At 38.3% G+C, this 25,120-nt stretch overlaps 1 protein-coding gene and 1 non-coding gene across 2 annotated transcripts; one reads left to right on the top strand and one right to left on the bottom strand.

Annotated features, from left to right (window-relative positions):
• Positions 1-542: 542 nt before the first annotated feature.
• Positions 543-617, bottom strand: Trnat-ggu (transfer RNA threonine (anticodon GGU)). Its single transcript has one exon. It is a non-coding gene; the product is annotated as a tRNA-Thr (tRNA).
• Positions 618-6,472: 5,855 nt separating this feature from the next.
• On the top strand, positions 6,473-17,401 carry LOC146138729 (uncharacterized; the record flags this gene model as incomplete). The annotated part of the gene is made up of 7 exons (XM_083394664.1): positions 6,473-6,656; positions 9,359-9,564; positions 10,677-10,958; positions 12,142-12,315; positions 15,883-16,124; positions 16,585-16,779; positions 17,346-17,401. Coding segments are annotated over exons 1-7 (1,170 nt in total), but the record flags the coding sequence as incomplete, so codon positions are not given.
• Positions 17,402-25,120: the final 7,719 nt, after the last annotated feature.

The following is a 25,120-nucleotide window of genomic DNA, read 5'->3' as shown; positions in this document are numbered from 1 at the left end:
GCGATCAAAACAATCGATATTCTTACTAATTTTACACTAATGACGATAAATATTTTATCGAAACGTTTAAAGGAGGAACATTTTGTCAGTTTTAAATTTAACGAATGTTCTGGTCAATATATGTTTATTGCGTTTATTTGCAGAACCGGGTGTGCTACTTTTGCTGCTACAGCAATGGCTGCAACGACGATGAATATTCGAATCTACAGGTAAATTTATTACTTTTATTCATCGATGTTTTCTTGCGTTACTACAAAATAAAGTATTTTTTAATTAAAAGCATTTATTTAATTGCAGTATTTACGTTTTCCTGTAATGTTGATTTCTTGCTTTTACACGCCACACAACAAAATAATAAATTTATTTCTTTCATATTAAGTTCGACAAAATAAAAGTTTAGCTCGACAAAATAAATTGTAACAATAGCTCATACAAAAAAAAAAACGTTTATGCTAAGGTGAACACCGAAAAGCCATTGCAGACTTAAAAACGACCGAATCTGTCGATCAATAATGCAAGCAGAGCAGGCTAGAAAAACAACTAGCCTGCAGTGAGGTTCGAACTCACGACCTCCGGCCATACCGGGACCGTCGCTCTACCAACTGAGCTATGCAGGCTCAGAGAGGAGCGAGTCGAGAAACAACCATACGCCAATGCTTGCTCAATCTGTTAGTACAAGCAACTTCATAATAAAGGGGATTACCAGTATCATATCATTATACAATGAAACATATGTACACACATGTGTGTGTTAACAACTGAGATCTAGCCCTTGTGAAGCTGCTTTTTGACCAATGATAACGGCTTACGTATTGCTATGGTGAAGTACGAAAATCACAATAAATTGTAAAACAAAGGTTCTTTCTTTCGTATCAGATGATGTTAAGACTTGATACCTGTATAACAAATAGACAACACAAGACTGGGCGTATAATTTGTAATATAGAAAAAGCACACGCCTAGCATCTCATAGCATTGTGTTAAAGATCCTCTAAAACTGCCGATTTTAACCGTTCTGGGAATAATTAATTCTAAGATTAAGAATTAGTGATCTGAAGAAGGATAATAATAGCACGAACCACACCGAAAGCCATTGCAGACTAACCGCATCTGTCGATCAATAATACAACCAAGGGAGGAAAAATAACTAGCCTTCAGTGAGGTTCGAACTCACGACCTCGGGTCATACCAGGACATTCGCTCTACCAACTGAGCTACACAGGCTCAGAGAGGAGCGACTTTTGCGATGACTACCGGTCTACTATATATAACATACGTAAACCGTCATTGTTGGTCAAAAAGCCACTTCAGAAGCGTTGGAGCACAGTTGTTGAACACGTATGTTTGTGAACGTTTTATACGTTCTGACCTTTTCCAATTTACTTTTTTTTGTTTGAAGCCTAATATTTTACAAACACGTCGCGTTAAACCAAATGATAGTTTTGCCATGTTTAGGTGATGGCAATGGAAATACCAGCTACGGAACCGATTTCCTGCCAAGTTGGGCGACGTGAAACGGACGATGAACTGAACTTCGAAGTTGTTGAATGTCCAGCCGACATGGTAAATTGTTAAATACGCGGGCTGAAAGTTTGTACTACCAAAACATCTAGTTTAATTACAACATTACTCACAGGGCCCGCTGGAAATGCATCTGAATATTTAAGATCCTATCATTTAAGAAAATACATCGTTTTTAAGCCATCATTTTTATAGTACGCGTTATAAGGTCACAAGTCGCTAATCTCAAATCCCTGTTCGAAACGTTGTTAAAAAATATTAAGTTATAAGTTGAATATTATTTCAGTTAAAACTATTAAAATTTTTAATCCTTGAGCTAACATTATATTATATTTATTGATTTAAGACTATTAGTCCTACGACTGAAGACTAGCTTTTGTGGTGACATTATAATTTGTAATAAATCTACTTAGTTTAAAATAAGAAAGAGCAAACTAGTCCTAATTCAGTGTGGCCTACCTCAAAAATGCCTTTTCTTTCAGAATAACCCTTCAGTTGATTGGGCACGGTTACACTGTATGAACAACTTGCGCATATCCGTATTTCATTTAATCGTAAATGTGTCATAAATATCTCTAATATATAAAGGTATGCATAAGATTAGTCATACTAAACTTCGAACGTTTAACACTAGTCATTTATGCTACGAGAAGGTAAGCTGAATATTCTTTAATTAATGTATGCATGACTTAGCACGGCTGCGGACTAGGTTAGCACCAATTAAGGCCGACTGATTGAAAAAATCAACTCTAGTCCGACTTCCAGTCCCGAGTCTGACCCGGCCAAATTTTCCGACTTCGTCGAGTCTTGTGTCCAGCTTCGACTGTACAGCTTGTGTTTCCTTTCATTTAAGTAACTAAAATGGGGTTGACATAATGCAATTAACTCACAGGGTATCATATAATTCATTATACCATAATACGGGAATGGAAAATGTGTAACCATTCGGTGGTCCATCTTAACGATGTACGGTGTGCAGCTCAAAATTTGGTACTGCGAATTAGGGCGGAGTCGGAGTCGGAGTCGGCACTCAGGACTCGGCGGAGTCGGTTTGCTTTACTCGAGTCGGACTCCCGACTCGAGTAAGACTCAGTAAATCAACCCGAGTCCCCAGTCCGATGTGCGCATGCGCAGTACTAAATTTTGAAACTGATATGGCCGCCAACTGTAAATTATAAAAGAGGAATAGTATGTGGTGGATATTTGCCAACGATTTATTGTGAGTTGATGAATTTTCTGCTACCCCTATAAGTGGATTCCTGAATATCCCCGTATTTAGTATGGAAATTGGCGGAATACAGGCTATAGAGTAAGAGCCGGACACGAAATCGCACATTGGCCGAAGTCGGACTCTTCTCAGCCCTGCTTATGCGCTCATCAGATTAAGGTTGTCTTACTAGAGTCCCAGGACCCAGTCTCCGCTAATACCGTTAGCTATATTTGTAGAATATATACAGTACGTCTGATCCTGATCACATCTATTAATGGTTGCACAATGCGGCTTAAAACACAAACGATATTAGTTCACTATGCTAAAAAAGGTGGTTCCCAATCCTTATTAGGTGCGGCCCAAATGTAAGTTTTGTGACACCCCGCTACCCAAGAAAACTAGTATGTAATGTGTTAGTTTGTGGTAAGTTAGTCAATTCTTAAAAAAATAGTTTAAAAAGTTGTAATGGCGTTTTCTTCACCAGGCATATTTGACTAAATTAGAATCAGCTTCAATATTGTTCCGTAACCATCTAAACTTGACTAACTCATGTATGATTTATTGAAGGAAGTGACTTTAATAACGCCAAAACTGCAACTTTGTTACGACATAACCAAAAAAATGTGTTTGATGCAATAATTTAGTCTATGTGTGGATAGGACGAACTGTTCATAGATAAATGTACAACAGACCAATTTTTGACAGATTTTAATCCAGTCAGTGAGATGAAACCATTAGCTATTTCAGGGTACCAAACTTTTACTGTGAAGAAAACGCTCATTGGATTATGATTAATATGACGTACAAAACATATACGCATATTGTTGCCTTTTGTGTCCCATGTTTAGGTCGCGATTCATAATTTGAGAACCACTGTGTAACTAAAAAGAAAATGGCAAACGGTGTACTTTCATCGAATACATTACAGGTTGCTTTGCTTTTCTCAACAATTTTTTTTCCTAACATTACCTAACTACCGCCACAGTGCTTAGAGAGAAAAATGCAGCGCGAGTTTTTCTTTAATATCGTTAACTTTGCAGGACTCATGCGAGACCAAAGTGGAACGGCAAGGGACCTTTTACGTTATTATGAAGGCTTGCCAACACGCAGCTTCTTGCCCAAACCGGAACACTTGCGTGGCTGGTAGTGAGGAGGTAAGGAATCATTCCACATCAAGTGTCTTAAGTTCTAGTACAGTGTGGTCCAAATGCAGTTCCGATTTTTTGGCCCGCGAACTGATAGTCAGCATTGATTTAATGTAGCAATATCACTTCAATTTTTGTTTATTTGGTACTGTAATCTACCAAAAAAGACTTTGTGAATGATGATCCTTTGCGATGCATAACAATACCACTTTGTTTAAAAATATTTTATTTTGTTTTTTCTGATGGATATCAACGCTATTGTCGAGGAAGAACCTCGACCACAGACGTCACATTAATCAATAAATTATGTGGAAAATTTTTGAAATTTTGTTGTTGAAATTATTTCATAACTACCGTAGCTGAACAAAGGTGTACATTTCATAAACTTAGTATATATTCCATAGGCTATGTATAATTTGCCAGCAATGAACTTAAGAATCGCTATTTAAAAACATTGGCCCGCAAGATAACAAAAAATTTTTGGCCTGCGATGAAAATAGGTTGGACCACGCTGTTCTAGTAGATTGGAAAGTAATCTTGATTGGCAGTTGGCCCGTAAAATGCTCTTCTATTTATTGAACAAAATTTTTTTTAAATCACAGAATGGAGTCTGCTACTTCTGCTGTAATTCAAACGAATGTAACACTGAGAACTTCCTGGACGATTGATACAGCAGAAGATAAATTTATCATCACATTTTATTATTTTAAATTTTGACAGAACAAATTAAATGCGACACAGATAAAAACAGAGAAAAAATTTAAATATTTCATTTACTTGATTTAAGGTAGAAAATAACTTAGTTAAAATATGGGAACAGTTAAATGTTTAAAACATACCTATTATGTTTACATTTTGCGGACTATTTGCTCTGTTAAAATTTTTCCAGAAAATTTTGTCGGAAAAATTAAAAACTAAATATAGTTAAAAAAGTAGTATGTTTTCTTAACAAATATTAATCACTATTTAAGTGAATCATTTATTGTGAAATTGTATCAAGAAATCGACGTTAAACTTGTTTTCATTGTAAAAATACATATATGATCGAAACGTGTAAAGCGTGAATAAACTGCAATGTAAAATGTAGCGGGCACTTTTACGCTTGCACCAATACGTGATTGTTCATTGAATTTGGTTAAGGTTAGCCTTAGGGTTCGGCTGGTGGTAGTATGAAATTAATTTTCCGAGTTTTGCGTAATTCCAATATTTTTTCGGATTTCGATATAAATTACTTTGTTAGCCGGGTAAGTAGCATCATAAGTTGCCTATTACCTATTTGGCCGGACCGCTCTTTAAGGCTTGCACCCTTTAGTGATTATATGTCGGTTTGAACTACTTTGGTAAATAGGCTCTTCCAGAAATATATGAAAAGCGATTCAATCGGAGTAATAGTAGTGGCGATTAATGCCTTGTATTTGATCTTACGATAGAGTATTTTAACTTAACATATATTTTGTAAAAATAAGAGCAAGCCAGCAGTCGGCTTGTGTCGGCGCATTTACTAGTGAAGATAAAGGCAGTCAAAATGTTGTTGAATGCAATTTGAAACCTAATTTTGATCAAATTTTGAACATAACTTCAATTTCTATTATACAGGTTTAATTGCAACCGAAATTAAAATAAACTTGTCGTTTTACTCATTTTTTTTTGTTGATATTATATCTTGATTTATTTATTTAAACGACACAACAAAGCGAGTGCGAAAGGAAAAAAAAGAGGCGAGATAAAACACATGTCAGAAAGAGACAAATTAGAAGGGAGGCATTAAAATACAATTGGCGATTCGGGGTAACTTGTAGGGTGCTTTAAAATAGCCCTGTCCACTTGCAGAGAAAGTCATTAATTTTATCATTCTTAATGGCGATAAGATGTTCCGATTTCTGAACCGATTTGGCCATACTGAGGAACATATTAAAATTTGGCACGGATTCGGCGTACTTACAACGGTAAATAACAAAACGCGCACACAACAACACACAATTGAATAGGGTTTCAGATTGATCTGTCACAATACCAAGCAACATATGAACAGGATTTGGGCGTAAATCAATCAAAAATTTCGCCGAGATCCAGGCAGTTACTTCTTCCCAGAAAGTTACTACTTTGGTACAAAAATAAAACACGTGCGCTACAGTTTCTAATGCATCGCAGCAGAAAACACATATATCTGAGTTTTTAATTCCAATTATGCACAGGGCGGCATTGGTCACGATGGCTCAAAGGTTTAATTTTATTTGAAAACTTCTAAGTTTGTTTTCCACGGTACAGTCGTAGTTAATTTGGTAAAGTTTGCCCCAAGGGATACGGTTTGGTAAAACTTGATCTGTCGTTTTACTCATTCGCCAAATGATTTAAAGACAACAGTGTGTATGCCACCTAACGGACTGATTTTATAAGTTTATATTCCGCTAACGTCGCAAGCAAGTCGGCCAGTGTCTCGTGTGCAACAAACCGTGAAGTCACAGCTCACCTGAGGCACTTCACGTTCTTAACATTGCGCGATCGCTGAGGCGAAAAATTCCTGACGCTTTTGGTCAAAACAACCGGCTTACACAGGAACTGAAATCACTTAGTAAAGGACGGAAGTTAGCTTGTAATAAGTTCTGTTTTTCGTTAAAACTCATACTGGATAGTTATACAAAACATAAACAACAAGTTTAGTTTACAGTGGCAGGTAGCTAACTTAAAGATGCTTTAAACGTTTAGAATGTAGTTTTGCATCATGGCCTAGTGTCTGCTCAACTAAGCAGCTAAAAAGGCGGGAAATGGAGACACACAACGTAAGTTTGTGCTTGTGTTAAGTCTGTTTATAGTATAAAGTATGGAACAGGTGATAAAATATGTAGGTTTTGTATTTAAGTGGACTGGAGTTTACAAGTCGGTTCAGCATGATGTAAAATTTACCTATACCAACATAGTTGAATCTGACGGTGGTCCGACTATTTTTTAATTACATGTGTAAGATAACCGAAATTTCATAACCTATCTTGATAATGAATTACAAAGCCAAAAAGGTCGAGTAAATCGACATTATCTAAATTAAGACGTTTCAATACGAACTTGTATCATCTTCAGTTAATGTTACTTAGAAATAAATCAAAGCATCACTTATAAGAGGTGGGAAGTGCTCCGACTCTAGAAACTTAGAATGATAACAATTACATCCCACCTTTTATAATTACTTTGATTTACTTCCTAGTCACATTAACTGAAGATGATACAAGTTCGTATCGAAGCGTCTTAATCAAGATGATGTCGATCTACTCGACCTTTTTTTACTTTGATATTCATTATCAAGCTACATTACACATCCGTGCATAGTGTACCCAACTATATTTCAAACATTATATCGAAAACATTTAAAATATAAAAAATAAACACAGTTTAAAACAGTAAACCGTGTCGTAGCGTGATACCACTTACCGCTGTATTTTAACGCGTTGAATAAAAAGGTAAACGGCCAGCCAAGAAATTCCTCTTCCTAGGCGCAAAACGTAAAAGTAAATATTTGCCCTGGATCGATTTACTGAAAGAACAACAGCCAAGAAGGGGTTACGACCACAAATATAGAGGTTAAACACAGTGGCGAAGCTTGGACACTTTCAAACCACGTTTAAAAGATCTTTTTAACTTTATCTCCAAAATGCAGTTTACGATGATCAGTTTATTACACAAGTTAGCGCAACTGACCCTTTATAACAGGGGTCGGAAACCTACGGCCCGCGGGCCGGATCCGACCCGCCGATGAAATCCATCCGGCCCGCCGTCTCCTAGACAAATCACATTCTTTTTGATTAATTTAACTACGTAATTGCGAAAAATTTTCGCGCTTTGCGCGAATGTTCATTATGCGTTTGGTTTGTATAGCTTACGTATTGATGCTGCCTTTTTAACTAGATCAGCGATTTTTTACCGTTGCGCCGTGGAAGACTGCGAAGTGCATCGCGGACAAACGGAAAACGTGTTCAAAATTATTGGACATATATTTTTTAACATTTTTTTACTTTCGGCAATGTAATAAAAACTTGCAAAATACCAAAAAATATACCAAAAAAAAATCGCGCTCGCTTCGCTCGCCTGCTGCGCCGTCACTTAAAACGGTTAACAAACACTGAGCTAGATTAACTTTAAATGTCATCACGTTCCCTTAAAGTAGTTTTATTACACTTTTCATTAGTAGCACGGATGACGACGTGTGAACTTGAATTTTTAACCAAACGAACGCCTTTTTTTCGCGCTTCGCGTCAACACTTTACTGCCTCTGTAAATGTAATTAAAACGTTTTTAAGTGCAAAAAATATCCGAGGCCCGCCTGATTGACAGTTGCTCTAACATTTTAATAACACAATCCTTAGTTAACATTTGTGCGGCCCGCACAGACCTTTCTAAGTTTGGTTTTGGCCGGCGACTAGAAAAAGGTTGCCGATCCTTGCTTTATAATGTCATTTTTAAAGCTGTTAAGTTGTAACAATAGCGGGACACGATTTTTCTAACAATGTTTTATGGACGAAAGTCCCTAGAAAGCCCGCCGATTTCGACATTGCTGTTTCAAACAAACCTGCTGTCTATTACAAAAAATAGCGCAGCTGTTAGACTGTTTTTCTGCGTTTTTATGTGTTAAAGCTAACCTGTGTATACTGTCGCTCAAAGGCGGTCCAATCGCGCATCTTCATACGTTTCTTGTATTACATTGGCATAAGGGCCTGGAGGCCCTGCGATGCACTAATAAGCCAAGATAAAAACTTTTAGCAATACCAACTTTTTAAATACAGTGAAATGAATGTTTGGCTATCATGCAGCCCACAACTACATGATAAAACTAAACTACCATAAATAGCTAAAATGCCCACATTTAGGACGCGGCCTACAGTTTGCCGACCACTGGGGTAACACAATACCACCAGTCTTGTAATGACTCAAGTCATGACTTGACTAAGTGCACCTAAGTCACTGTTTTTAAAATCGTTTTGGTAAAACAACTTGACTTGACTTAAGCCTTTTAGACAAATGACTTGACTTGACTTGGACTTAAGTCATTGAGTCAACTGACTTGGGTTAAAATTAAGGGTTTTCATATACCATTTTATAATAAAATTGAGCTATTTATCCCAAGTTTTGCACGTAAAACAATTAGATTGCTGCATGTTGTTTTTTTGTTTTGTTATTTTTTAGTTGAACTATTGCTTCTAATCGGACGAGATTACCTATTTTAATAGTTTGTCGTTTTATTATGATATTAGTGGAGATGACTTGCTGTAATAATGAACTGACTGGGACTCGGCTTGAGCAACTGATGACTTGGACAGGGGCTATTTAAAAAAAATACTTGACTTGGACTTAAGTTTCTCTCAAATGACTCGACTGGCACTAAAGTCATTTCGAAATAACTTGTTTACAACACTGAATACCACCAACACAGATTTAAATTAGCTTAAAATTTTCTTCTCTTCTAAAAAACGTTGTTCCCAATCGTCCACTTCAGAACTCGAACAACCAAATTCGCTTCTCCTCTCTAATCGAATCACTCAACCCTGAAGAGTTTCTCACGAGCTGGGATGAGCAGGACTACCTCGGCTGCGGAAGCTTCGGCTCAGTTAGGGTCTGTCAGCATCAAGTCTTCGGCTCGGTGGTCGCCAAGTGCTTCGCGATCACTGGCACCAAGGAAACAACTGCGAAACGCATACAAGGGTAAGTTGGAGGCGCATATTATATATATATTTTAGCGTGGAATTTTTTTTTATTACATCTAAACCTGACGCCATAAAGAAGTAATAGGACACCACAGAGTTCGTTTATTTTCCTAAGGTTTTAGTTTGGAGAGGTGTTACTTTTTATTACAAAACTGCAAAATCGAAAAAAAAAATCGCGCAAAGCGAAAAAACGCCTTTGTGTTGTTTGAGTAGCCCTAACTTTATCACGGATATTTTGAGGGGTACATAAAATTTTCCTTGAGAGACGACCCCACAAAGTTACGCCATAACGCGACGTCACAAGGTTGCATATAAACGTCATTAAGTTAACATTATTGTTTGCCCGCTACAATTTCACTTTGTGATAATTCAGGGATAAAACTTTTACGTCACATAAAAAAAACTTGTACGACACATAGTCACAAAGTTACGTAAAAATATGACGTCATGAAGAAGTAATCTTAAAAATAACATAGAGTTCGTTTATTTGGTTACAGTTTTAGGCTGAGGGGTGTTTTAATACAAAAGGTAAACGCATAAATGTTATTGATTCGCGCGAAGCGAAAAAAACACCTTCATGTTGTTTAAGTTGCCAAAGCGTTGATTTTCAATGGGGCTACGGGACGGATGATGCTTTATGGATTAAACAACTTTTTGAGAGCGGGGTAAGACACACTGAAAACGTTGTCGTGAAAAACCTTTGTTTCTATGTAGGCCTATACTAAAAACAGGCAAACCATTCAGTTATGCGGGATAGATATGCCCACATGAACCCCCTGAATCGTTTAAGGTAGGGATGCGGAATCATAGTCGAACTAGGGATAAGAGTAAGATAATTCGAGTTTTTATCAGTTTTGTGTTGTTTACCAGATTTTAAATACCTTTGTTAGCCTGGTAGGCAAACAATCATTATATTGATGATACGTTGATTTTAAACACTAAAAAAATCCTATTTCCTCCTGATATTACAATGCTCTCAAAAAACCTTGATACCTTATAGCCTGGTCTGCTGAGTCGGTTAAAAATAACCGAGCTTCAAGTCCGACTCCGCAGCTCTGCCCTTGACACAAGCTTGTTTCTTTAACATTTATTCAGACCCGTTTATTTTAGCGTGAAGCGCGAAGCCAACGCCCTTTCGCGACTGAGGTGCAACGAAAACGTCGTCAAGATCCACGGGGTCACCACCTGGGATGACAACGTGGGCATCATACTGGAACATGTGGACGGTGGAGACCTCGAATCCTACCTAAAAAGCAGTCGCCTAATCAGCTGGGAGACCCGACTGAGCCTGGCACGGCAACTTGCCAATGCTCTCTGCTATCTCCACAACTACGCGCCTGGCAAGGTCTTCTGTCACGGCGACGTCAAGCCCGAGAACATACTACTGACCAGGTATTGAAACGCTTTTATGCATGTGTGTAAAACGATGTGGCTTTATACTTGTGTACACTATGCACGGATCTGTAATGTAGCGTTATAAAGAATTGCAAAGTGAAAAAGGTGAGTAGATCGACATCATCTTCTTCATTCTGAGTTTTAAAAAGACTCCGAAGTTTCTAGAAACTAAGTAATATAACAATTGCGTGCCACCTTTTAAAAGCGATCCTTTGATGTACTTCTCAGTCACATTAACCGAACGTGATGCAAGTTCGTTTCGAAACGTCTTAATCAAGATGATGTCGATTACGCGATCTTTTTGACTTTGCATTTCATTATCACGTATTTTTAAAAAATTTAAAGCCAATGCTCGGAGGTTTCTGCTTGTCGATCACTCTACTTCATTAACCCGTACGTAAACAAGTAAAAATCAAAGTTAAAAAAACCCGATGGTTATCTTTTTAGACTTTGAGTTTTAAACTGATAAACAAACCTACGTTCCGAACTGACCAACGATCACTGTACACTTACTTTATGCTGGCAAGCAAATGCTTTTAAGAAGCGAACCTAAATCAGTCAGCTTGTTAAGGTTTTTCATGCGAGCAAGGCAAATGTGACACTTAATACTTCGGCCAGTGGTTCCTCCTTTTTACAGCCTTGTCAAAATTGTGCAATTCTTAGTTGTCTGCCTAAGAGAACCCAACGGGTATATCTAAAATATTAGATTGAATTATTTTCCTGGGTTCGCGTTAAGCACTGCACGTGAAATGTTTAACCTGGCCTAAAGTACGAAGATTACTTGGCTTGATTTAGTTGTTTTCATTAAGTAATTTAGCCCGAGTGGGCGATCATCCAAGCGATTTCTACCCTACGAAACCCTTTTCTTAATGAATAAATTAAGTTAAAAAAATACCGTCAATTTAATAAAACTTAATAAAACCTTAAACGTTGTCTGCGCGATTCAATATTTTACCTTTTTTGGTGTGATTCGACTTAAGTGCACTTCAGTCACTGTTTTCAAATAACTTGACCTATATGTCCTGTGACCAAAATGACTTGACTTGATGTAAGTCGTTTGGACGAATGACTTGACTTGGACTGGAGATGTTTTTCAAATGACTTGAATGGGACTTGAGTCATCTCAAAAGTTACTTGTTTACAACACTTCCAAAATCCCTAAACACAATTTCCTGACCAGGTGTCTGGTTCTCAAGCTGGCCGACTTTGGTGCCGTGAACATAATCAAAGCGACCGGTCTACCCACCACGACGTGTGAGTGCCCGCCCACCAAGCAGCACACCATGCTTTACACAGCACCCGAGTTCCTGAGGAACGAGATGTGCGAGAGTACCACCTGGATGGACATGTACAGGTGACTGGAGAATACAGCCTCAAGACTGACTATAGAGCAACAACGTAGGAATAACACACAGATCGGAATAGGACCAAAATAGGACTGGCACCTTATAGTCGTATAGTGACGCCTAAACCGGAAAACGTCATAAAGCCGTCTGAATAACACCTAAATTCTCAGAATAAGGCCTATACAGCTTTTAGCTAACCCCAAAAGCTCACCCCTAACTTTATCACTAACTCGCCTAATAATAACCCCACCCACTCCCCAAACGGTATTCAACAATGCCGTGCCAAAACATCTGCGCCCCAACGGTACTGTTCAAACTAGGGCGCCCAAACGTCTACACCAAAACGGCCGATGCCAGACCTATGGCCCCCCATCGTCCCCATTCCAGGTGGTATTTGGGACATTTAGGTTTTATTTCGATAAAATTATAGCTTATCCCGACAGGTTTATAGTTGTTATTTAGACGAGATAGATGGCATTCTGTCGTGGATTTTACTATGTATTTGGCTTTGTTATTACGTTGGTCGTAATATTATGGTATATAGATATTTCTGCTTTAGATATATTTGTAGGTATTCTTGTGTGTTACCGTAACTTGGTTAAGTCTACTTTGTTTTTTAAAACAGAACTTGCTGACTCAATCATAGCAGCCACGGCATCTTTTGTGGTTGTAAGTCATACTTCAACTCTTTCTGCTTCCAGCACGTGATTTTTTTTATTATGTATAGTTTTTGAATAGATTTAAAATTGCACCTTAGTATATTTAAAAGTTTGTTGGTTAAGTGTCATGCTTTTCAAACTGCATTTTCGCGACCTTTAGTGTGAGCCAACGAGCTTCAGAGTTACCTAGTATATGGCTACGGCAGTTTTATGGTTAAGGTGTTTGAAACTGCTCATTATTTTCACAAATATGTTTTGAAGCGGACAACGAAACATGTATAGTTTGATACAGGTAAACTCAGCGTTGTAAACAAGTCGTTTGGAAATGACATAAGTCCCAGGTCTCACAAGCCAAAATCCCAGTCCAAGTCACCAGTAAGTCTCAGTAAAGTCATAATTAAAGGAAGTGAACGCTAATTTAATGCTCTGTCATAAAAATAAAACGGTAAACTATTAAAACTGTTGAACTCGTCCGATTATGAGCAATAATTCAACCAAAACTAGCAAAAACGTAACATACAATATAGCAAGCAAATAATTTTTTGTGCAAAATGTGAGCTAAGCAACCCAATTTTATACCAAAAATGCTCAATAAAAAACTTCATTTCAACCCAACTCATTTGTCCAAAAGACTTAAAAGTCAAATCATTGACAAAATGACTTAAATCAAGGTAATTTAAAAAAATGGTGACTTAACGTATTACAAAACTGGTAGACCTACAGGTCTTTAAAATGAACCTAAACGAACAAAATCTCTTAAATAACATTCTCAGGGCGAGGTTAAGAACCGGACAGCTTTGTTTTGCTTTGTGATTTGTAAACGTTTTCTTAGCAACATCAGTTTAAATAGAATTAAATAGAATTTTCTATTTGAATAAGATTACAATTAAAAATCCGATACAACATCAGTTTGTTGTAAGCGACGAACAGCATAGCATATTAGCAAACGCGCTTGGCCATAACGTTGTCTTGTGGAAACTTATGTGGTGGCTGTTCTACAAAAAAAGCAAGCACACACCCAACTGCGGTAAACCCCATGCTATGGCGCAATCCATGTATACGTTACTAAGGCCTTATCAGAACTTGCTTACTTTGAACCCGCACAGTACAAGCCATTTCACATAGCATCGAACAAACAACAGGGTTGGCGTGCGGCGGTAATTTCCACTTCTCGGCAAAGCAAACTCACCAGACTAAAACCCGATTCTTTTGTGACGTAGCGCTTTTCACCTGGGCTGTGGTCGTAACAAAATGTGCGCCAGGTCAACGATCGTAAATGGCAGTCATGTGGGCTTCGGGTAACTGTTTGCGCTAGTCGTTTACCGCCCGACTGACTCGATTTATTTGACGGCTTAACCCGCAATTCGCGTATGTCGCGAAAAATGTTACTTAGCGTCAAAGTGTAACGGCGCCATGTCTAGTCATGCGTAAACGTAATGAACCACTTTGTTTAACGTACTGCGTGGTGCTGTCGTTCTGTGTGTGTTTATCCAAGTTTATTTCGAACAGTAGGCTGTGTCAAGTGAGGAACTTCCATTGGGTTTAATAGCTAAACCTTAGTCCACAATTAGGCCCTAGGGTTGACGATACAACGCTATCACACATGATTTAGGTGGTTATCCTATACCCGTGTCGCGCAAATTACTTACAGTAGAATACCAAGACGTGTTTTTCACAAGACAACACTGTGCAATGAAACGTCATTTCCTTGTTATCCAGAGAACAAATCCTAACCCCAATCCTAATCCCCACTCAAAGTGCCCCTCCTCTTAAGGCTTTAGCCCTAAGCCAAACAGGACGGTCAAAGCGGCATGATCTTAATAAAGAGGTTTTCATAAGTACTTTTATCAACATCAGTTAATGTAACTAAAAGATATTCAAATTTCCCTTGTAAAAGGTGGAACGTCATTCTTATCCTACGGAGTTTTTGATTTTATAACTATTACACAACTATATCACAATCTGTTTTCCAATCGGTTTTAAATTGTTGGCTACTCTATGCACGAATCTGCCTGTGTAAGAAATCTGTGTAAGGTATAGCTTACAAGTAAATATCTAAGCCGAGAATGTCGATTTAATCGACATGATGCTAATAAAGACGCACTTGTATCATCATCAGTTAGTTTAGCTGAAATATATTCAAACCTGTTAAAAGGTACCTGGGCAAACTTGGCGCTCCGGAATTGGTTTTGGGCAATATCTCCAAAGTTGCGACGATATAAAGTTGAAAATTTTACACAGTCCTTGTATTGCCTACACCTTTCCAGCAATCACACTTTTGGCAAAAAATATTGAAAACAAATATTATTCAAAAATATTAAAATTAATATTCAGCGATATTAACCCTTAACTGTTGACCCAACAAGTTCAAATTTCAACGATATAAACTAGGAGGCACCACCTTCGAAATGAGCCATAAACTATGTTTAAATTTGGCTTTTCATTTTCAAGCAGTTTTAAAATCTATTTTACAAATAGGCATCTCAGTGTTCATGTATGTAAGATGTCAAATTTACTTAAATGTCGCATTACGCCTCACAGCACGCTTTTATACACCTAGCGCTAGCGTACTTTAAAGCGCAGACCTCTATATTAATCACTGTTTTTGCGTCAGTCACATACATCTTTGCAAACAGGTGCTTGTAGATACGTTAGTCTTCTTCAATTCTTCTCGCCTTTTGCTAGCGCTTGTGATCTTCTTGTGTATTTTAATTGCTTTCATTTCAACTATGATAAAATGAAGCAGGGTTGTGCGAAAGCTTGTCGAGAAACAATAAAATTTGTTTTTTTTGTACGGCCACCTGATTACCATTAGGCAAATACGGTAATTTGCAAACATCGCACACATCAGTAGCCTACGCGTCTTTTCGTTTCGTCGTCTTGATCGAATCCCTTAACCAGACGATTTTGTGACAGTTTCGCCCTAGTTTTGTGGGAAATGACAACGAGGAAAACGATCTACGCCGAAAAGAAGTATCACCAGTCGTATCTGTTCGGGAAAATCGCCCACGGCGGTCTGCTCCCTTGTGGGGAAATCCTCAAACAGGCGGGACTGGACCTCGACCTGGATGCAGACCGCAATATCTTTCAAATCCTGGTGGAGGTGATAAGGAGCTGCTTGAAGAACCAGCCTCAGGAGCGGATGAGCAGCAAAGAAGGTGAGATCGTTTGATTTGCGATTAATAGAGTTATAATTAGGAATGGTTGATGTTCTTTAATCCAAAGCTTAGCTATTGTTTAGAAACTGAACGGTTACTGTGTGACAAAGCTCACCGCAGACTAGTGTTTTTTCTAGTCTGGCCTGGCCTTGTTTGCACTACTTTAAAGTGTTATATACAAGTGATTTTAATATGACTCAATTTCCCGTCAACTTATTTGTAAAGTAACTTAAGTCCAAGTCTTTTTGAATAAATAACAGGTCAAGCCATAGTTAGAGCAATTCCAAGTCAAGTCTTTTTAATCGTTAAACTATCAAAATTGGTAAACTTATCCGATTATCATGAGCAACAACTCGACTTGACTTGTGCTACCTACTTCAGTATGGGCGATTTTTTTCATTGTGAGTTTGTATATAGCTCTTAACCTATTAAACAACACACTGTATTTTTGTTTGCACAGCATTGCAGAAGCTCACCGCCGCCAGCCTCAAAGAGGCTCGAAGTTCATTCTACCTCAACATGGGCGAGGTGGGCTCGCCCCAGTTGTCAGGGTTACGCGATGCGCAGAACGGCGGCGCGCAGGTGAAGCTCAGCGAGTTTTCTTCGCCGTTCAAGAAAGTACAGGAACCGCCCATGAGTCCGATCAGTCGATATGGTGTGTATTAAGTCTTAATAAGCCAGCACTAATGGTAAAATTTGCACTGCTTTTTTTAAATACAAATTTTGCAATTTACACCACAGTAGAAAATGTATTTTGGTAAAATATAGTGATGAAAAACAAGTTGTTTTATTTGGGAATACAGCTTTTATTTTCATATATTCTTCTAATTGTTTTTTCAAAACAACAGAAATGTGTAGTACGCGCGTTGAAATTGCGATAATGTAGTATTTAGGCTTTAAAGGGTTCTCGAAATTTCAAATAAAGCATACTGTATTCACGCCTTGCTTTCAAGGATCACATATTGCATGATAGCAATGTTACAATTACTATTTGCCCGCTACGATAAATACTTTTTTTTCATTTCGGGATAAAACATATTAAACAAACAGAAATGACCTCACAGTGTTAGGTCATAAAGGGAAATAGCGAAGTTATATATAAACGTGATGTCATATAAAGATAACTTACACTGCACACTTGTTATTTGGATAAATGCCTCGCATGCCACCCGGATCCGCCCCTTTTATAGAATAGAATCAAATAGAAGGTTTTAAATGCAGCGTCAACAGCCTACCTTTCACAACGATTCAACTCTTCGATTCCTGATCTAACGGACTCTCTGTTTACCACAAGAAGAAGGTAATGTTTGCAGCCAATTTGGCAGCTTGAATAAAGTCATACATTTTCCGCATTTTTGCCGAAAGGCCCTTTGATAGATTGTATACTTTTCAAAGTTGGTCTTTATGCATTTAAACGTCCTCTTTCACGACCGCCTAATAGAGTTATTATGTAGGTACAGAGTAAACAGTCTTTGGACTATGTATGGGCAAACTATGACCAGAAAATCGTAAAATTTCTTCTGCGAACAATTTGAAAAATATTGTAAACAGGGATTTACCTTTTAAGTTGAAAAAAGCTTTTTTGCGCTTATCTGACCTGTCTGGCCAATAGCAGATTGAAATTGAACCGCATGCTGAAAACAGTTTGCCACCCAAAAAGTTAGTCAAGCTCTAGTCTAGTCCAGCAACAACTTTTCCCCCCTTATGCTTTTGTTTCAGGCGGCCAATCATCAAGTTTGTTCGAAACTTGTTCAGCGCAAGGTAAGTTGGAAGGTATCACAACTTTAGTAACGGGTTGTTTCACAGCGTTGTTTTAATAAATGTTTTGCCTTGGAAGTGGTTGATTGAAATATTCTTGCATGGCTGTGTATAGGGTCTGTTCACCCAGGCGTGCTGTTTGCTGTATACACATATAAAGCGCGTCATAAGAACGGTTACTGTAACCCCGCGTTAACGGTTCGTTCGCTTTTAACTATATAGAACGGTGTGCTTTAGGTACTCGTTCATATAATTAAACATTTCCTGGTTAATTAATTACGTTAAAAAGTTCTTGTCAATGCATGAGAATATCAGAAATTTAAATAAATTCATTTCAGTAATTTTATATAACTTTCAATGTTGTTTTTCTGAAAACCGAACAAGTGTATTTTTCCAAGTAAAGCTTATTGTTTCTCATTTGTGTATGTCTACAGCAAAAAATATTAATTTGAATAAAGAATTCTGGGTTAAAGCGTTTTAAAGTTCGAAACTTCCACTAAAACAAGCTGAAGCACTTGTGTATTTGAAGTATCTTTCGCATTCAGTTGATATTTAAGCAAAAACGCTTCCATGTGTAAGGAAACGTTAATGTACAGCACAGCTTTGTAGTCTTTTGGCACTTAACACGCAACTAGTGGGCCTTTGTTTACTGTTCTTTTGGTTTCGTAACTGCCAAATCCTAACCGTAGAAACCTGGCTTTTTTTCGCAGGAAAGGTCCAAGGCGGGAAGTCTTCCATTTCGAGGCCACCCTCAAGTTTCAACCGGCCTTCGCAAATGGAAACCTGCTTTTCTACTCTTACCACAAGAGCTTCAGCAAAGGAATTCTCTTTAAAATCAGGGGCAACCCTATGGCGATAATGGGGGGCACGCTGACAGGTACGGACAAACTATCTTCGTAAGGTATAGTCGGCTGCTACGGCAGAAAATTGTGGAAGCGTATCTGAAATTAGTTTAGCGTAATATGGCGTTTTGCGCTGTAATTTTAACGTACCATTAAAAATATAAGGTACTAGTAAAAAAGCGTGTTTTTCGGAATGTCCTAGATGAGTTTACTTTAAAAAATAAAAGCCAACTCTTTAGGTCATTTTTGTCTTTATGGATCCTGGTTATTTTGTTGTAGGGTCAAGATAACGCAGTTCAATCAAATTCGTAGAGTTTTCTTTAACCCAAATCACAACGCGAAAAGCATTAGGTTTTAAATATGGCAAATCAATGTTTTTACTTAATGTTTTTAAAATATTTTTAACAGATTCAGATTCAATTTATTTTTGTGCATGTTTGCAAACATCAAAAAACAAAATAACACAAGGACAGCGAAAAGACCTTTCGGTCATCGAGTCAAGCTGCCAAGCTGCAGCAAAAATAAATAAATTTAAGTGGCAGTATTGAAAACACCCAAATTAGAAAGTCACTTATCACCTTCTAATTCATTTTAACTACCGAAAAATCCAAATATTAAAAGTAAACATTACAATATACCAAATGCCTAAAATGATTTTACGTAAATACTAATTACTGCACTTACGAGCAGGATTCATCAGATTTAATAAAAAAAAACACAAAAAAACAACAAAAAAACAATATATATACTGCTAAGGTAGACGGCATAAATAGTTTAGAAAATGAGAAAAGGGTTATTAGAACTTTTTAAAATAATACCACTTCTGTGTAGGATTTGGTATTATTATAAGGTCTTACTATAACCTCCAAACATTATGCTTCACAGAATCAAGATGTTTAATGTTTTTTGTAACCTAACCCCAGCGTTTTTTGTCAAACAGGTGCCATCGAAATGGTGGACCTTGGAAGGGAACAAACTCCAGTGGACTTCACAAAAGACAAGGCGACCAACGTGCTACAGAAAGCCTTCCCGAAGATGAAGAAGCTCAAGCTGAAGACCAACGTAATCCTGGCAGCTGCTGAGGCTTCTCCAGACCGTTGTGTCGCCTTCGCCCTGAACAACAGCCAGTGGAACTACCCCAACAAAGCCCTGCTTGTGGAACAGCGGATGAAGCTCAAAGTGTGGAGTCCGAAGAAGGGGGTCTCTCACGGAACGCTGGCCTGCGACTCCGAGCGTTATCTAGAGGACTTTGCCGTGCTTCTTTGTGAGTGGTTCGGTGAGGAAAATGTGGCCTGGTTCCGCTACTCTCCCAACTCGACTGCGGAGTACTGTAAGTACGATGTTATGGAGCTGCCGTGATGATTCAGTGTCCCGCACTGACCAGGTTAGCTGAAAATTTCCAAGTGTACGATCCTAAGGGTACTTAAGATATAGTTATAATATCAAGGGATACTATGGAATGTGGAGTCCCTGCGAGCGTCTATCTACAAAAGGAGAATATGGAATCCCTACGAGTGTGTTTCTACAAAAGGAGAATATGGAATCCCTACGAGCGTCGAGAGTGGTATGCAAGGAACCGGTAACGGAACTATAAGAATCAGCTTCATAAATAACAATTGAGGCACTTTTAAAAAGACTGCAAAGCGTAACAGCTCGGGGTTATTCGTGACAAAGCCGTTTTACTGTTGGGTATCTTCTGCTTGGGAAGATTATAGTATCGGCTACCCGTCCAAGTCGTACTGTAATTAACCCTCCCTGAGGGCTGCATTGATATGGGTTGAATTCTAACCGATTCTTGTGAAGAGGGAAGCTTCCAGGATATTCAGAAGGAGTATTCTTAGAGGTAAATTGTCTTGTTGGAACTGCATTTTAGCAGAGACCACAAAATCGCTTACACCGCCAACAATCGGCAGCTAATGACGGCAAGTACTTGTGTTTGAAGCTGCCATCAGTCTTAACATGGAGCGCTTTGGAAAATATTACAAATAGTATGGGTATCAGATATATTGCAAAAGCAACCCAAATCACAGCAGAATTTGCTTACCCCCACTACTCGAGCTAATACTGGTTATAGAGCTGCACTGACCCCGTCGAGCGCTGCCTAAGACAGAATCTGAGTAGTTTAGAGAAACAAAGTAGTAAGCGTTTCCAGCAAATGTTTATTCATGGGGAAAGCGTACGCTCTTGCATGAACTGAGCAAAAACTTTTTGGCAAAGCGTGTCGTGTGAAAAGTGTGACGTGTCTTGTGAGAAGTGTGTGACAGGTTTGGTTACTTGCCCAACTCTTTCACCGGGTACAAACTGCGATTTGATACCTTTGCTAAAAGAATATAAGCGTCACAACGGAAAATGTACAGCGTACTTGATTTTACATAACGGTCATACATAATGTGTCTTACTGTTGAAGTGCAACGACTCAATAATACCTGGACAATTAAACTGCAGAAACCTATCGATAAAAAAAGAGTTTCGTAGCTCAGTTGCCGATACAATGTTCCCTTTCAAGGGCTAAACATATTTTGTTCGAATATCACCAAACCCAAGCCTTTTCGAGCGAGCAATGCCTTTGCTTGCACAAATATCTTTATGCCAATGACGGTTAATCTTCCCGAGGTACTAAGGCGTAGGATTAATACTGACGGTTTTTCGTTAACCAATGCTACTTGTTAAGTGACTTATCTAAGTAACAACGATACACAAATGTTGTCCTAAGGAAACCGGGATCGCGGTGTTTGTTTATGTGGCTTGTAGTTAAATTAAAATAAACGCCTGTTGTTTAATAACGAAAAAAGGAACATGTTGGTGCTGCCTCGAATGTGTCACGACCAAAAGTTCCAGTACTTAGCGAAACGGTCCCTGAAAACAGTTTGCTGAACAATTGTGTTCGACCAATGCTCTTCAACAGAGACTGAGACGAGAAAATCTAAAGCTGCAAAATTATTTAAAACTATTGCTTCACACGTTCGGTTGAAACTGTACACTACACTGGTATTGCTATCCGTAAATTGCTTTCACTGACACAAAAATCGATCAAAAATTTATGTTTTTTTTTGGCAAACATCGATTTCAATCCTACCAAGTTATGCACGTTTGTTGGTGTATTGTATACAGTGTACACACTCGTTTAAACACCTAACGCGGCTTTTCATATCCAATTTTCAAATCTGCCTTTTAATTTGTTTCAAAATATTCGTTTTACCTATTGAAGGAAGGCATTTAAACTCGATTATTTCCGTTTTTTTATTCATAAATTTTATTCAATTTTTTTTTTTACACGTTTTGAAATTTTTTTATACTTTTATGCCATCTTAAGTTCAATGTCTCACTATGCACTAAAGCTGTGGCCTCAAGTAATGTATTTCAGTCATAAGGCGTGATCTCATGGCTTCGAAATGTCAAATATTTGTTTCGCAAACGGCAAGGTGCGTTTTCCGGGGAATCCCCTCCCGGTGCTAAAGATGTCTGCTTAAACTTAATCGTGTCTCGAGACGGCAATGACGTGACTAATGAGCTGTTGGGTAAAAATAACTCGTTTCAGCTCGTTGACATTTTAACGGTGGTGAAATATTGCCACAAGCCGGTGTATTGGATACTTTGTCAAATGTTTGTTAACTGGCGAATTTGCGCTTAAATTTGTTTTTCTTGTACTTTTCTTTGGTAATATTTTTTATTCGTTGACAACAAAAAATACAATGAAGTTTACAGTTATTTATTTCTTTTTATATGTGTAACTTGTTTAGTTCAGGTAAGGACACTATTCACACACCTGTGACTTTATCGGTTGACATTTTGAAAACCACATAAACAAAGTGGAATTAATTGATGCCAAACCTGAATTACCTTCAATTATTATGTCCAGATTAATTACTTCATTTAATTGAAAACCTTGTTTGTTGGGCTTTAATCTAATCAACTGTTTACACAGACGACAAAATAGGTGAAAAACAGAAACAAATTAACCAGAATGTAAAAGTATGAAAATATAATAGGCTGTACACATTAACAGAAAAGAATAACTATACGGGTTGACAATTAACTTACAAGGCTTAATCGGCCAATCTGTGCTTTTATAGCTTTGGGTATAAACCAGCGGTTCTCAACCAGTGGGCCATGGGCATAGGCGCCCACACGGAGGGGCAAGGGGGTCACTTGCCCCCCCCTGGAATTTCAAAATGCGATAATTAGTACTATTTGTAAGTGTAATATATATCACTTATGAAGGTTAAAAATATCATACATTAATATACATCGCTCTCAGTGGCGTATCCAGGGGGGCGGGAGTTATTACCCCCTCTTTTTGTAAGTGATATTATCGTTTTTTGTTCGTTTTTTTCATGGCTTAACAAACTGTTCGAAGTGGCGTGCTTTTTAAGAAATTGGGTCACGCGTCTTGATCTAATGCGAAACCAAAATCGAGCGCAAAACGCCGTTTTTTGTCTTTTGTTTGGTCGACCGTAAACCCTGGATAATTTTTCTCTTTCGGTATTTGTTTAGGTTGACTAATTAGCAAGGGTGTATTCGACAACTGACAACGCTAAGTCAAACCTTCTTTCTTTTTCTATCGCTAAAAACGTCGAGTTAGGCGCAGTATGTTCCTCGCTGTTCGGTCTCTTCGCTAATATCCGATGTTGGAGTAACATCGACATTTGTTTAACTCAAACAGATTCTTAAAAGGAGGTATTATGGTGACTGTCGTGCGCGTTTCAAAGTCTCCACTTTTATGTAATGATGGTTAACGCAAAATTATGCTCTTTAGGCATATTTTGAGACTACGTGCTAAGTGTGCAGTGGACACAACTTATTTCCCCTCAACCGCAACTTGTAATTTAGCGGACTTGGCACACAGCTCGGCGCAATTGTTGCGCTAAACGTGGTATGATAACACCCGGGAAAACCGATCTTCGTTTGATGAAAGACGTGCTTGTAATTTAGCGCTAGTTCCGTTCATGGAACTTGAAAACTGCGCTGCTGATAGTCGAATTATGTATGATTCTTCCACAATTAATCACACATATTTCACGGTCTTGGTTTCTTTTTTTCCTGAAGTTAACGATTGCACACTGTGATTTCGCAGCTGGCGCCTGACAGGATTGTTAACGACGCACGTGGTCGCTTTTGCTGGACGTATTTCGCTGTTTCTGATTAGTTTTTTTATGACGTCTTGCAATCACCATTCTGTGACGTCATACTGTCACTGTTTTATGACGTCATTATTCATTAACGTCAGACGAAAAATAGGGGAATTCCCTAAGTTGAAAATTCATTACCCCCCTTTTAACTTTTCTGGTTACGCCCCTGATTGCCCCCCCTGGAAAATTTTTTGCGGGCGCCCCTGGCCATGGGTCACTGGTGGGCTTTTTATAGTTTGTCCTTTCATGAAAATTTATTGGGCCACAGAATTTTTGTGCAACGAAAATGGGCCACGAGAGAAAAAAAGGTTGAGAACCACGGCCTAGTCCAGTGGTCGGTAAACTGTGGGCCGCGGCCCAAATGTGGGCCGCAGAGCCATTTTTATTTGGCCGCGAGTTACTTTTGGATAGTTTAGTGTTATCATGTAGTTGTGGGCCGCGTGATAGTCGTACATTCATTGCACTTTATTTTAAAAGTTGGTGTGGCATAGAATGTTTAAATTGACTCAGCTTGGAAAGCCCTACGGCCTACGTGTCAAATGCGGCCCTGAGAGCCGAACTTTTACTATAAATAAACGAAAAAATTTTCGCGCTTCACGCGTATAACCTTTATTTTATAGTATGTTTTACATTATGACATGGCACTGCTTTGGGCATCAAGACGCCGTGTAATATTTAACCTTTAAATCAAATATCCTGTATCCGCAACTGTTTTGTAGTGGTTTACATAGTGGGCCTTCAGTAGCTCTGAAAAGAGTACTTTGGGCCGCAATAAAAAAAGTTTGCCGACCACTGGCCTAGGCGAACAGTAAGGATTACTTTGTAAATGAATAATCGAATTGGGTGTGGTAAGTACGTCATTTTTGTCGATAATCATTCCACAAAGGACTGTCACGCAATCAAATAAGGCTGTAGATTTGTTTTCATAGGAAGATACAATTACATGAAGAAAACAACAAGATCGCCAGAGTGTTTAAACATACCGTTTCGCATCACACTTTTATCATTAAGCGGAATGCAGAGTTGTAAAACGACTGTGTACATAGGGTTATGTATGTACCGGTACTATTTTCCATGTACGAAAGGTTTACTACACAGAAGGGATCACGTACCAACGCAACTACATGTAAAATCTAGATCGTTTTCTTTTGATGGGCACAGGCCTCACCAACCTAACCTTGCCCTTCCAGGTTAATTTTATTTCGAAATCAATCTGCGAATTACACCTTCTGTAAAGTTGTTTATTACAACAAAACCATTATTTTAT

This window comes from Ascidiella aspersa, chromosome 7 (assembly GCF_963924565.1).
Source record: "Ascidiella aspersa chromosome 7, kaAscAspe10.2, whole genome shotgun sequence".
Classification (NCBI taxonomy): domain Eukaryota; kingdom Metazoa; phylum Chordata; class Ascidiacea; order Phlebobranchia; family Ascidiidae; genus Ascidiella; species Ascidiella aspersa.
The sequence above is the reverse complement of the archived record's forward strand: the minus strand, read 5'-3'. Positions and strand labels throughout refer to the sequence as shown.